Below are 14,101 nucleotides of genomic sequence, written 5' to 3' on the forward strand. Positions count from 1 at the left end.
TGGTGAAACCCCCTGTGAGGGTTCCTCCCTGCTAAGCCTGGATGGGGCCTCCTGTGTGCTGCTTGGGGAGAGCAGCAACAAACGGGTTATTGTTCCTCTGTCCAGTTTCTTGAACAGGAAACTGTGTTTAAAAACGTCATCTCTTAAAAAAGTTTGCTTGACAGGCTTTGCTGCAGTCTCTGCTTCTTCCTCTTTCTCTGCTCCAGACAGCACTCTGCTTATATGTTGGTTTTTTCCTAATGCACTGGCTAATACCACTAATCTCCTAATACCACTTATTTCCTAATACAACTCTTCTCCTTATACCCTTTGACTTCTTGCATTTAGGACCCTCAGTTTCACCCTTTCATGCCTTATATCAGCCCCTGGTTCTGAGGCCAGGACACGCTTTTTCCAGCACCTACAAACACAGTTAAAGTCACAGCCACAAAACACAAGGAGACAAAAGAAAAAGCACAAAGAAAAGGCTCCAATGGTTAGAGGATGTTGAGCTGAAAAATGTTCCATCGGGTTCTGCTCTGGCTGTGCTGGAGCTGTATGTGGCAGCATGGGGAGAGGGTGAATGAGGTGCCCAGGAAGGAGGCTGAGAGCCAACTGGGCACTGTGTCCCACCAGTGGCTGTTTCCAATTCCTTATACCCGTTGGCTTCTTGCATTTAGGACCCTCAGTTTCACCCTTTCATGCCTTATATCAGCCCCTGGTTCTGAGGCCAGGACACGCTTTTTCCAGCACCTACAAACACAGTTAAAGTCACAGCCACAAAACACAAGGAGACAAAAGAAAAAGCACAAAGAAAAGGCTCCAATGGTTAGAGGATGTTGAGCTGAAAAATGTTCCATCGGGTTCTGCTCTGGCTGTGCTGGAGCTGTATGTGGCAGCATGGGGAGAGGGTGAATGAGGTGCCCAGGAAGGAGGCTGAGAGCCAACTGGGCACTGTGTCCCACCAGTGGCTGTTTCCAAGGGTCCTCGGCACAGAAATGATGGAAAAGCCTGCAGCTTGGCTTGCCAGCACGGGGGATCTTTCCTGGAGGAGAGGATGCGTCGTGACTGGGATAGCAAGGAGGAGGCAGAGGGGAGGACTGAGTTGAACTTGGGGGTTGCTTTGTGGGGGAGGCAGGAGCTGCTGAGTGTTCCCTCTCCTTGGAGAAGCCTCCAAGCTGCACAGAACTTTGTGCAGCCTCAATGGATTATAAACATCCCCAATTCCTATAGCAAATTGGGGTCAGGGTGCTGCTCCAGGTAGCTACAGACCAGGAGTGAGTTGTCCATGAGTAGACACCATAACCAGGTTTGCAACTAAAAAGTACCACTTTTAGACTAAAACCAAAGGAAAGTCTCCCAAAGAGTTCAGCACACAGCTTGCAGCAGTTTTTCCTTTCTCCAGCCATAGGAAGGATATAACTCAGGATTGTAATGTGTTGTATGGACCATGTGCTGGACTGGGACCTGGTGGGGACCAGAGATGGTCTGAACACTGCCCTGGACCTAGCAGTGTGTCTGTTTTTCAGTGGAAACACATCACCCCATGTGCACCTTGTCAAGTACTTTCGCACCACTTACACCAGGTTTAATGAAGGATGTGTTGGGCAGAGGGAGAGTAAGTGCCTCGTCAGCTGTCCCATGTCTTGTGGAGGAAGGTTTGCCTGCAGAGCCCAATTCCTCAGATGTAATTACAGGAATGGGTGGCTTTTCCCTTCTCAGGCTGAAAAAATTGGCCCAAACCCCTGAGAAACCACAACACAAATGTCTGACGCTGTTCCACATGGTCTTGAGTGAACAAAAACCCTCTTGAAATCAGCCCTTGCTTCCCAAAATAGGCAATGCCACTTCAAAAGGGAAAAAAATCCAACCCCCAAGGCTTCACAGGGAGAGAGCACTTGCAGCCTCAGAGTTCCTATAAGTGTGTTGTCGTGCCTGCCAGCCCAACCAGGGGTTGGGCTGGGATAAAGTTGGATTTGCCCAGGGAGGTGGTGGTCCCACAGGGATTCTCTCAGCTGCTCCATCCCTGCAGCAGTGTGGTCTGGGTTGGGGAGCTGTGTGCTCTGGGACAGTTGCATTGTCCTATCACTCCTTCTCCGTCCTCTTAATTTTTTTACCTGGGAGTATTAAGCCAAGCTTGACCCCAACGTGGAGGCCACAAGAATCATAGAATCAACCTGGTTGGAAGAGACCTCAAAGATCATCAAGTCCAACCCTACCATGGTTAGTAGACCATGGCACTAAGTGCCACAATCAGTCTCATCTTGAAAACCTCCAGGGATGGTGAACCCACCACCTCCCTGGGCAGCCATTTCCAATGTCTGATAACTCTCGCCATAAAAAAAGTCTCTTCCTAATATCCAACCTAAACCTCCCCTGGCAGAGCTTGAGTCTGTGCCCTCTTGTCCTGCTGCTGGTTGCCTGGGAGAAGAGACCAACCCTCACCTGACTCCAACCTCCTTTCAGGGAGTTGTAGAGGGCAATAAGGTCTCTCCTGAGCCTCCTCTTCTCCAGGCAAAGTTTCTTGCAAGGAAACACTGTCTGGTGTGGGCTGAGCACAACCCTGATGGCTCAGAGCTCAGAGGCAAAACAAACCTGCCTATCCCAGGGAAGTCCATGATCTGCTCCAGCCCCATCCCATTGGATATCTGTTTGGAAGGAGCTGGACTAGGCAGTGCCTGTGCAGAGTAACTGATGGGTCCCTGGGGATGGATGTCTCTTGCACCACCTAAATGGCAGGAAAACACTTCTAAACCAGAAGTGGGACACACTTAAGAGCTGTAGGGGATCCATGTGCCAGCGTGGCTTGCCCTCTGGAGCGGTGGTTTCCGCTCTTTGTTCACCCAGCTCACAGCACCACAGCCCTCAGAAAGGCAGGCGTGCCTCCAGCCACCTCCTGGCAGCTTATCTGGCCCTAGAAGAATATTTTAGATATCCTTTTTTAAGTAAATCTGAGTATTTTTGTAATAAAAGAAAGGAGGCTTGTGTGTAAGGCGATAAACTCACACTTGGTTTTCTTCTGCTGGAGTTAAAGCCCATGTGGACCATTTATTTTAGCAGGAACAGCCCTGGGTTGATCTTGGACCATCCAAAAAGTGCAAAAGCAAGATCAGGACCTACACTAAACTACACTTTGAAAATCGCTAGCTACATCCTCTATTTCAAGAAACTGAGGATGTGACCACAAGCAGCAGCATTAAAAAAAATATGGACATTTATTAATCCCCTTCCTAGGGGTGACAGATTAAAAGAGGGAGAGGGTGTGCACACCTGGCAGGTGTCAGCCAGGTGTTCATAGTGTTCTCAACTGGTAAGAGGGTTTGCCAGAAACCCTCTTATCACCAATGTCTGGTACAGCCAGAAAGTGGAGCCTAAAGTTAGGCCAGTTCTGAGAGTTCCTGAATCTGTGTCTGGTACCAAGAGTGGCTGAGGTGGTTTCGAAGAGCAGGTGACTCTCTGCTCACAGCATCCTTTGCAGAGGGATTATCCCTGCCACATCTCAGGAAGTTGTGTGAACTAACTCATAGCTCAGGAAAAAATTGGCTTACTAAAACATGTTCTGCTGGATCCAGTGTTGTGTTATCTTGGGGAAGGGAGTGGAACTGATTTTTATCTGTTGCACTGGGTGGTTTCTAATTGTCCCTGACCGTCCTGTGGAGTTCATTATTTCTCTTCCAACCAACACCAGCTTCTAATTAAAGGACATAAAATTAAGATGGAAGAGCAGCAGTTTGCAAGGGTATTGCTGCTCAGGAAGGAATCTGGGCTGGATTCCAGCCAAAAATAGCCTCTTGTTTGCAGGATTTTGGTGGGGAGAGGATGGTGTGAACACTATTGTGCACACCCTGGAGCAGGACTAGCAGAGCAGCCCTTCACCTCCTGAAAGGGGACAATTAGCTGCAGTCCTCCATGCCCCTTCCCCTGCATCTCTCCTTCATCCAAAGGGCACAAATATTTCCTAAACCAGAACTTTTCCTGCAGCAAATTCAGGGTTGGTTCTATCCCCCAGCCATGCACCCACGGCTGGGGGCAGTAGGCACAGAAGGGCTCTGAGCAGTGCAGATGCAATGCTCAGCCCTGGTGATGCATTTCAACCAATTTTTCAATTTTTTTCCCTAAATTCCCCCCACATTTTAACTTTTTTTTAGGCTAAATATATTTTTCTCCTGGGAGGGTGATGCAACATCTAGAGAGCCTCTCTACAGTGCTGCTTTTGGGCTACAATTGCAAAGCCAAGAGCTAAAATAGCTTGGCCAATACCTTCTCAAACCCATCTATTTCCCCATCAGGATGCATCACATCACAACTTTAGGAAGCATAACACTGCTCTGAAAGCATTCTCAGGGTCTCATTGTCACCCATTCTGCCATGAGACCTCTGGAAGATGTTTTTATAGTTATTTAATGGGAGGAGAACAGATTCTTCTCCATAAGCCATCCCCTTGCTTCCTTGCACAGAGAGGTGTCAGTGTTATGTACTGGTACAAGAAAACCCTTTGAGAAATAGGAATTACTTAGACATTCCAGAAATCCACAGGGTTTTGGCCTCATCCATCAGCTGCCTGTGGCACCAGCTGCTTTTTACAGGTGCTTAATAAATGCAAATGTGCTCTGGTGTTTCTCTCTCCCCTCCTTTTACAGCCCCACTCCTCCCTCATTTTCATCCCACTCCTGGTCAGCAGAGAGGGCTTTGATGGTGGGTTTTCCCCCAGGCTTGAGCTGGGAATTAAGCCTAGCTTAGCTTTTACAGCACAGTGCACCTGGCTGGGGGTTTTCCACCAAGGCTCATTTCTATTAAATAATAACATGTGGAGGAGCCTGAGTGGGTTTGGTGAACTCCTGCAAATGCAAAAAAGGGGATTAAGGAGCTTTAGGGCTTTGGTGCTTTAGCGGGAAAATCCACAAGAACCATCAATTTCCCTCAGGTTTTGTACAGTTTAGAAATTTGATTTGAAAAGAAAAATTGAAAAGTTTTTGCTTCTGTTTTGTATGGGCTGAAAGGTCATTTGAATCCCTTTGCCTTCAGATTTCCCTGGAGCAGGGAAATTTCCCCTGGTTTACATCCTAAATGCGTACATTACATTTTATTAACTGCATTTATGGTTTAACCAGCAGTGTAGTGACTGTGAATGATGGAATTTTAATTCTGTTAAGTGAACAGAACAATATTTTTCATTACTGGAAACAAAGATAGTCCATGGAAGTGTCCTAGGCCAGGCTGGATGGGGCTTGGAGCAGCCTGGGCTAGTGGGAGGTGTCTCTGCTCATGGCAGGAGGTGGAACTAGATGGGCTTTAAGGTCCTTCCAACCCAAACCAGTCTGGGATTCTGTGATCTTTTCCTATATACAGGAATATGTCTTCCATGTCTTACCCCTACTACCCAACAGAGCCAAGGAAAAGGTCTCTAAAATTTCAAGGAGACTACTGAAAATGAATGTGACATTATGGAAGAGGAGCAGTGAAAAATAGAGATCATCCAGTAAAAACTGCTTTTAGAAATCTATTCAGGTTGCAACACTTCTACCGAAAAGTGTCAGAAAATCTATGATTTGGGGTTTATTTAATACTTTAACCTACATAAGACATATTTCTGTACTTGACTGAAAGGCAAGTAAAGACTTACCCATCGTGAAGCCTTTCTCAAGAAATAACCCCAAATCACAGGACTTGCTTCATCACTCTCTTCTTAAGTAACCAAATTAAACTCCATGCTATCAAAATTTCAGCCAGGAAATACAAACCCATATACAACTGGGAAGGAAAAACAAATCCAAAGATTACTTTTTGCAGGGGATTCAGCCTCATCTCTTTGTCGTGGGTGTATTTTCACCACTGCTTTGAGTGTTAGCTCTTGTGGAGGGTGAAAAGGCAGATGGTTGGAAGGGCACCTGAGTGGCTGAGATGTGATGTTCTCACTGCTCACCTAAGTGCCTGATTCTTCAGCCTGGAGAAGTAAAGGCTTCAGGGATGCCTTAGAGCCCCTTCCAGACCTAAAGAGATTCCAAGAGAGTTGGACAGGGACTTTGGACAGGGTATGGAGTGATAGGACAAGGGTGAGTGGCTTAAAACTGATAGAGGGCAGTGTTAGATGGGATATTGGGAAGGAATTCTTGGCTGTGAGGGTGGTGTGGTACTGGCACAGATTGTCCAGAGCAGCCGTGGCTGACCCACCCCTGGAAATGTTCCAGGCCAGGCTGGATGGGGCTTGGAGCAACCTGGGCTGGTGGAAGGTGTCCCTGCCCGTGACAGAGGGTTGGAACTTGGTGACCTTTAAGGTCCTTCCAACCCAACCCATTCTGGGATTCTGTGATCTTATTAGGACTCACCAAGGCTTAGCCATTTCAGTGGATGAGAAGTACCTCTGCAATGACTTTGGCAGATGTGGCAACGCTCGTGCTGTGGGGCACAAGCCAAGTCCTAACCCAAAGGGAGAGAGAGAGATGCTTCCCCTGGGTCTGTCTGAGCACATCCCCATCCTGTGGATTTTCATGCTCCAGAGCTGCTGGATTGTTATTTTCCCCTAGAGATTCAACCCACACAACACCTTCCCTTCAGCATCCCAACACAGCTAGTGTCTCCTAGCAGGGACTCCCATCCCCTTTGCTTCCTGGGAGGCAAAGCGAAGGAGAGCTCAGTGCAGGGCTCAGGTAGCCACAGGCTCCATGGCCAACCACCACCACACATCTTCTAACCTCATTGAATTCTTTTTCGGGGGACTCTGCTGCGTCCTGGGCCGCGAGGGGGGAATAACCTCTTTGATTTTATTTTTTTTTCAGTTCTCTCAGGCCAGACACACCACAGCCCTTTGAAACGCTCTGTGTCCCTTACCCCACCCATGAATGTGCCAAACCAACCTCTAGGACATGGATGGATGTCTCATGAGGACTTACGAGCTAGAGGACCCCAGTGCATCCCTTCCGATCATGCCCCCCTGTCTCCACAAAGCAGTGTAGCCTCTTCGGGAAGTGGTGGGAGTGAACATTTAGAAGATCAGCCTTCTGCTCGTAACACATTCCAGGAGGAAGGGAGTGGGATGAAAGGTGAGTGAACAACCAGACCCCGACCCCCAGCACGCAGAGGCAGGAGTTTCCCTCCGTTCCCAGCCGTTTCCCGGCAGCGCGGGGCTCGGTTGGCCGATTTGGGCGAGAATTCTCGTAACCAAACGAGGCCTTTAAGCCTTTCTTCCCAGCTTAGGAATTCAGGTTTAGGGGGAATGAGTTAGTTTTCCTTTGAAGCAGCAGCTGGTCCCGATCTGACATCTTCCAGTTGGGTGCCAGTGGGCTGGTTTTGCCCCCGAATCCTGCAAGCTGCCAGCTCTCCAAAAAGCTGGATTGCTTCCATAGCCTGTGGCTTCTGGCTGTGAGTGGAGCTCTTTTCTCTCTCTTTTTCTTTGTTATTATGGTAAAAAACAGCTTAGAGTAAGATTAGCAAGCCATGAGTGATTTGCCATCGCTGTGTTTGGTACTTACCAAGTACTTGGGGAAGTTTTGACTTTGGAGACTTGTTTGCAGTGAATTTAACCTGTGTGTTTCTGTTGGTGTTCCCATTCTACCTGCATTTCACAGAGATTTTGGCAATAAATAGATGTGATCCTGTTGGTAAACAAGGCAGAAATGAAACCCTATTGCTGCAGTCAGAGATGGAGAGCAAACGTCAGGCTGAGGAGGGATAAATAGATAAAAACTGGGCAAACACACAGGCTGTGTATTCCTGGGAGCAGAGAAAATGAGTGACAATGACCCTGCAGCTCTCTGGCTGATTCAAACCACTCCAATTTGCATTCATGCAAAGCAGCTCAATTGTGTGACGACCAATGGTGTATCCGAATAAGGAAATAACCCTATTTTTTGATAGTCACAAGGTCCGGTTTTAGTCTAATTACAGACAAATTGAGGTATGTGTACATCTGTGTGATGTGGGACTGTGTTTGGCTTGGCGTTGGCTGACTTTGATGTGCATGAAAGAAATGCATGAAAATACCCTCATGTTTGCTAGGAACATAATGGAGACAGGTCAGGTCCTGCAGTCTGTCAGCCAGGGAGAGCCTTGTTGGGAGCCAGTGGTGCAGAGAGGCTGTTTAACGCTACATTCTCCACATTTCTGGTGATGGAGTTGGGAAGGAGACCACTGGGAGCTTGACTCCTTGTGGTCTACAGCTGCATCTCCGGGACCTGCGGGGATAGAAACTTCGCAGTGCCACGCAATCCGTGTGGCCAAATCTCCTAAACCCAAAGGCTGTCCATGAGCAATAATCCATGAAATGAGCTCCACATATTAAGGCATCTTGTTGTTGCTGCATGCAGACCCCTGGGGATATGGCTGCCCTTCCCTTCCCAGGCATCCTCCTTCTCTTTGCAGGCATCTATGCCTGATTCCCCATTCCTGAGTCAGCCAAGGGCTTTTGTGCCGCTGTCCAGGGACGTGCAAAACAGATGTTCACAGCCTCCAGTGTCTGTGCCTGCCATGTCCTTCCCTCTGTGCTGCATTTTCTTCAGACTAAACCAATCCAGTGTCTTCCCAGATGGTGTTCTCTAAACTTGGGCTTGTTCTTCCTTCTCTCCGCTGGTTTAATCCAAAAATTCCATATTTTATTGAAGGTATGTTGCCCAAAACTAACCTTGGGAGCTGATAGAGACTTTGCTGGCCTACACATAGCTTTCCTGTGGCTGTGTAGCTCATCGTCCTCCAATAACAAAGCACTGTGGGCTGCCCATGACCCATTGTATCCCCACAGCTTTCCAGAGGTAAAAAAGGACTGCCTGTTCCCTGCACTTGGATTGTGCTGGTTCTTGTTCCTACAGAAACACAGAGCTTTGTGCATTTTTATTGGGCTGCATCGGATTCCATCCAGACCGGCTGCTCCCTTTGCCAAGTCCCTTCTCTGAATTGCAGCCACGTCTCCCTGAGTGCCTGCAGGCTCTTGTGGCTTCTGGTCAGCTTGTTCCTGCTTTAACACCCTCTGGAGTATCCAGGAGGATAGTGGGGGATCCAGACCCATGACACATTCCCATCCGACACGAATTAGCAGTTCATTTTCCCCAGTGTCACCTGTTACTCTCCTGTCTTTATGCCCTCATGTTACCTATTTCTTTCCACCTGTCCTCATGCTGAAGGGATGGCCTCTGGTTTCTCCAGGGGGAGACATGGACACTTGGTTCCTTATGAATCCCATCCTTCTTTGTCCGTCCCTTCCCATGTCCCTGCCCGTGGCAGGGGTTTGGAACTAGATGATCTTTAAGGTTCCTTCCAACCCAAACCATTCCGTAATTCTGTGATTCCTGAGGCACAGCTTGGGGAGCAGTGGGAGGAGGGTTTGGGTAGGGCTGGGGAGTTTTGTTGTGAGAACATCCATGGTGTGCCATGAGGGCACTGCTGGAGATGTCCTGTGTGTACATATGCCAGAGTGAATTGTTTTCCTTCCAAATTCCTGACAGCTGTGCCATGACTTTGCAATTAGCTCTGGTAATTGCTGATTAAAGAGTAGCTCTGCAGGCTGGTGGCTCACCCATCCGTGGAGAGCGTTGGGAAGTTTGACTTTCCAAGGTGAAATCACCTTAAATGGCCTTGCATCTCCTGGCTGCCTCTTCCCTGTGGGAAGGGGACAAGCCCCACCACCACCCCTTGTGTGCTGGGGTGGCTCCTTCTCCCCAGCCTGCTCCACTGCTGCTAAAGGAGCTCTGGGACTCTCATCACTCCCAAAAATTAGGAGATGATCCAGGGAGGCTGATGCAAAGGGAAAGAAGAGTTGCTTCTGCAGTCAGATCCCCTGAAAAGGTTGGAGATGAGTTTCCTGCAGGGTTTAATGTCTATGTGAAGTAGGATCTCTCTTCTGCAAGTATCCCTGTGGGCTTTGCCATCAGCATGGACATGTCTCAAAGGCAGATGTCTCCAGGGTACAGAGGATCAGGGAGACTTAATGCATTGTCGCTGATTTTGTGTTAAAATGAAGTTGAGGTTGGAGTCTGTGCTGGAAACGAGACTTTCTGCTAAGGGCTTTTAATTGTTTGTAACAGAGTCAGTTTAAGAGGCTGCTGGAAGCAGAATCTGGGACTTGTTGCATGTCAGAACTTTAAGAAAATGATGGACTTCAGCCTGTTCGTGCTTAGTAATTGCTTTGCTCCAGTGTTTGGTGTGGAGTTACCTCCTCCTGTGCAGCATCTGAGGAATTTCACTGAAACAGGAATCCTGGTGTGTGTGTCAGGGGATGGAGAGAGTGTGAGCAAAATGCAGCATTTAGGGGCTGTTTACATCCTGTGCTTGGATGTGAGGGGGTTTGGGGTGAGCCCAAGCAGCAGGAGACTCTTGGCAGATGTGTGAATTACCTTAGGGGACCAAACCAACAGTCCATCCTGCCCTGTCCCTTCCAGTGACAAGGTGTTGGATCAGGATGAGGTCATGGACAGTCCTTGACTTGCATATGGGTCTCAGCAGTGTGGGGCTTTCTGGACAGAGACTACCCACACCATGGGATGGAGATCCCAGCAGTGGGATGCATGTCCCAGCAGGGGTACTGTCCTCCTTGCATCATCTCATCCCTTTCTGAAGCATGTCTGGCCTCACTCTTTGCAGTTGGATCTACCTAGAACACCTTTGGGGTTGGCTATGTTAATGAAGGTCGTGGAACATGGCCAGGACAGTTGTCCTCATGCTGGCCTTGGGGAGGGTGAGCAGAGCACCAGCACCCTCAGCAGCCCCAGCCCAGCACCAGTACCACACAGTGGGTAGAAATCCCTTTCAAACATGATCCAAGTCCCCATTACTCCTCCCACCTTGGTAGGCATGTTGGGTAGATGAACCCAATGGAAGCAGCCTTGCGACTTGGGAACGTTCAACCAGAGGGGAGGTGTTGCTGCTAACTGATATTCAGAACCAAGAGAGACATTTCTTGAGCCTCCACCTGCTGTCTCCATTCCACATGTGAGGTTTGGGGCTGAAACACTGATTTTTCATTGGTGCTGCACCTGGAAATGTAGCTCCTGAGTGTCTCACTGGTGGGGAAGGGGACAAGGACTATGGACAAGGGTATTGCTGGGAGCAGAGCACATGAGCTGGGTAGGCTATGGCAGAGCTATTGTTGGGTTGGAGGTGCTAAATAAAGCAGGTCCTGATTTGGCACAGCCTTTGCAATGCAAAGCGAAAGTGTCATCACAGTCCCAGTGCTGTGCTGCAGCACAGACATCTGCAGGGCTCCCCTCCCTTGTGGGGTGTCACCACAGACCTCCCAAACCTGTGAAATCCTGAGTAGCTGCTTGCTGTCACATTGCCTTCTCTGTGGAGGACACCACATCATGGGGTCTGGTGGGGTTTTCCATGTCACAGAGAAGGGATTTCCCTCCCAGATCCCTCCCTGTGAAACCACATTGATGTCAGGAGGATAAAAGTATTTTTGGGAACCCATCCAGGTGCTACACTGTGGTAATGACTGGGAAGGAAGAAGTCATTTCAGTTGGTGCATTTTGAGGTCCTAAGTCACCCTTTGAAACAGGTTGTGGGACCATCTTTGAGGGCACATCATTTTTCCATCCAAAACCCATCTCTTTATTTCAGTTCCATTTTCAACACATACCATCTTCCCTCACACCATAAATCAGTGTCTGCCATCTGCAAAACAGCCCTTTGCTCATCTTAGGCTGGACCACACCATTAGCTTCAGCAGTTCCCATGTTCCTGGGAAAGGGGCAGTGAGGACCTTGGTGTGCAGTGACACCATCCTGGCCCCCCATGAATTCCCAGTGAATGAGTCACAGAAACTCAACCTCTTGAGAATGTGTCCTCATCTCGGGTCTAGTTGCTCCTAGCATCCATATCCACACCACTGTGTCCTCATCCAGGTTCCTTCTCACATCCATGCCCATAGCACTGTGTCCTTCAAAAGGTCCATAAAGTTCAGTGTGGTGTCCGAAGCTCTGTTGGGATGGTGGACAGCACCTAATCGACCCCTCGTTGCTGTTGATGCTGTTGCACATGGTTACATGGTGTCATGAACTCAACAGAGCTCTCCTGTCCTTCCCTTTGTGCTGCAGATGTCCCAGCCTGGCTGAAGAGCCTCCGGCTGCACAAGTACGCTGCCCTCTTCTCGCAGATGACGTACGAGGAGATGATGGCCCTCACCGAATGCCAGCTCGAGGCACAAGTATGTCCCACATCACTTGGTAGATGAGATGCTTCCAACAACTCTTTGTGTGTCTTCCTGTGGAAGGTGCTTTGCCCACAAGTGGTTGGGAAGCAGAGAAAGGAAAACTGGGGCTTAAAGAGTGAAAAAACCCACATTGTACCTGAAGATCTTGTCCTAGTGTTCTTACTGCAGTCCCAGCTTGGAAGTCCCATCGGTGGGAGCTGCACTTGGGTTATTTTCCAGGTGGGGTTAGGTTCAGGAGTTTCTCAGGCACAGTCTGCAGTATCCAGCTCCTTTAAAGTCAGTGGGGCTGTGGTGGCCTTGGAAAATATCCCTGTTTTCAGACTCACCTCAGCGTTCTCCTTGGGCTGAAGAGGAATGGTCAACACCTTTGCTTTCCCTATGTGGGGAGGGACAGACTAGCTGGAAGTCTTTGTGCTCGGCAAGTCTCTGAGTGATTTCCTATGTCCTCCCCTGATCCCTGAGCTCAGGAACGTGATTAATTTCTAGCAGCCCTTTTCATGTACATGAGGAGGAGTTTGGGTTGGCCTGTGGAAGTGTTAATGCCAAGGTCTGTGATGTTTTTGCAGAATGTTACCAAAGGTGCGAGACACAAAATAGTCATCAGTATCCAAAAGCTTAAAGAAAGACAAAACCTGCTCAAATCTCTAGAAAGGGTAAGTAATCACAACCTTTTTTTGTGTTTCTTCTTTTTTCCAGAAGCCAGAAATTAATTCTAGGGGGGAAACACTCGCAACAATTACACATGTTGTGGGAATCTTTGCAGGGAAATCTGTTGTTGGCTTGGCCACATGTGAATGATGTCTCTAACATTCCTGTACCAGATGCAGGTTTTATTTCACAGAATACCAAATGGTTTGGGTTAGAAGGGACCTTAAAGACCATCCAGTTACAACCCCCTGCTATCGGCAGGGACACCTTCCACTAGACCAGGTTGCTCCAAGCTGTATTTTGCAGAGTGGGTCCTAATCCATCTCTGGCACTCATGGAGCTGGGATGGATGTACCCTACAGCCCTGGGCAGCTCCAGGGTGCTCAGAAAGACCCGAGTTTTCCTGGGACATTGTATAGACAACCTATCCCCAGATAAAACACCAGACACACACGTCAGTGCCTGAACAACACCTTGAATTCCCAAGGAGAACAAGTAGAAACTTCTCTGTGGCTTCACCAAAAGCTTAAACCCTGCAGAAAGGGCTGTCAGGGAAGCAGCAGCAGCACAGCCTTGCTGGGAGCAGCTCACCCAGCCTCTCCCTATTTATTATCCCTGTATTATATTATATTTAATTGCACCATCTTCAAACAGCAACTTGCAGAGCCTCCCACTAGGGGCTTTTAAATACTTCTGTGGTGTGTTGCTATTTATTGGTGTTTTCCTTAGCTCACTGCTTCACTATTTATTTATAATACAGGCTTGTACTCAGAGTATGGCAGGAGCTAATAAAGCCATATTTACCTCTGTGTATTAATAATAACTTTTAGATCCAAGAGTCAGTGCTGTTTTCCAGGCGATTGCACAGCCTCTTCCCCCACTTCTCCGCTGGGATTTTGAAATATGGAATTGATTGAGTGCACAGTGCAGGAGCTGGAGCCCAGCTCAGCTGACACAACAGCCACTCAGGCTGTGAAATGCAGGAGGGAGATGGCAGGGACTGGTTCTGAGCCCTCCTGGAGTGGGTTTGGGCTCTGGGGCTGTGACTGTGTCCTGCTCTGCTGGGGCTCAGAGCTGCCTGGGACCTGCTTTCCCTGGGAGGAGATGTCTCTGGTTTTCCAGGCTTCCCATGCAATTTTTGCTAAACAAGAGCATGTGTGGGACTGGATGTTTCTGGGCAGTGTCTTGCTGCTAAAGATTGCTGCTTTCTTGGAAAGAGCTGCTCCACCCCTCTCTGCTGCTTAGCAGAACAGGATTTTTTCCCAAAAAAATTGTGCCCAGCAGACTGACTCCAGATCCTTGAGAGAAGTGGAGCTGAGGCATCCAAGAGTGAGC

General features: G+C 48.6%; 1 protein-coding gene across 1 annotated transcript in view; it reads left to right on the plus strand.

Annotated features, from left to right (window-relative positions):
- LOC103798998 (protein Smaug homolog 1-like) overlaps positions 1–14,101 on the plus strand; it is a gene marked incomplete at both ends in the record, with an annotated part of 93,385 nt that overhangs the window by 71,023 nt on the left and 8,261 nt on the right. Inside the window, 3 exon segments of the mRNA XM_009071292.1 lie at positions 6,756–7,019; positions 12,003–12,112; positions 12,685–12,771. Of these exon segments, the coding sequence (XP_009069540.1) occupies positions 6,756–7,019; positions 12,003–12,112; positions 12,685–12,771 (461 nt within the window).

This window comes from Acanthisitta chloris, unplaced genomic scaffold, assembly GCF_000695815.1.
Source record: "Acanthisitta chloris isolate BGI_N310 unplaced genomic scaffold, ASM69581v1 scaffold6760, whole genome shotgun sequence".
Lineage (NCBI taxonomy): Eukaryota > Metazoa > Chordata > Aves > Passeriformes > Acanthisittidae > Acanthisitta > Acanthisitta chloris.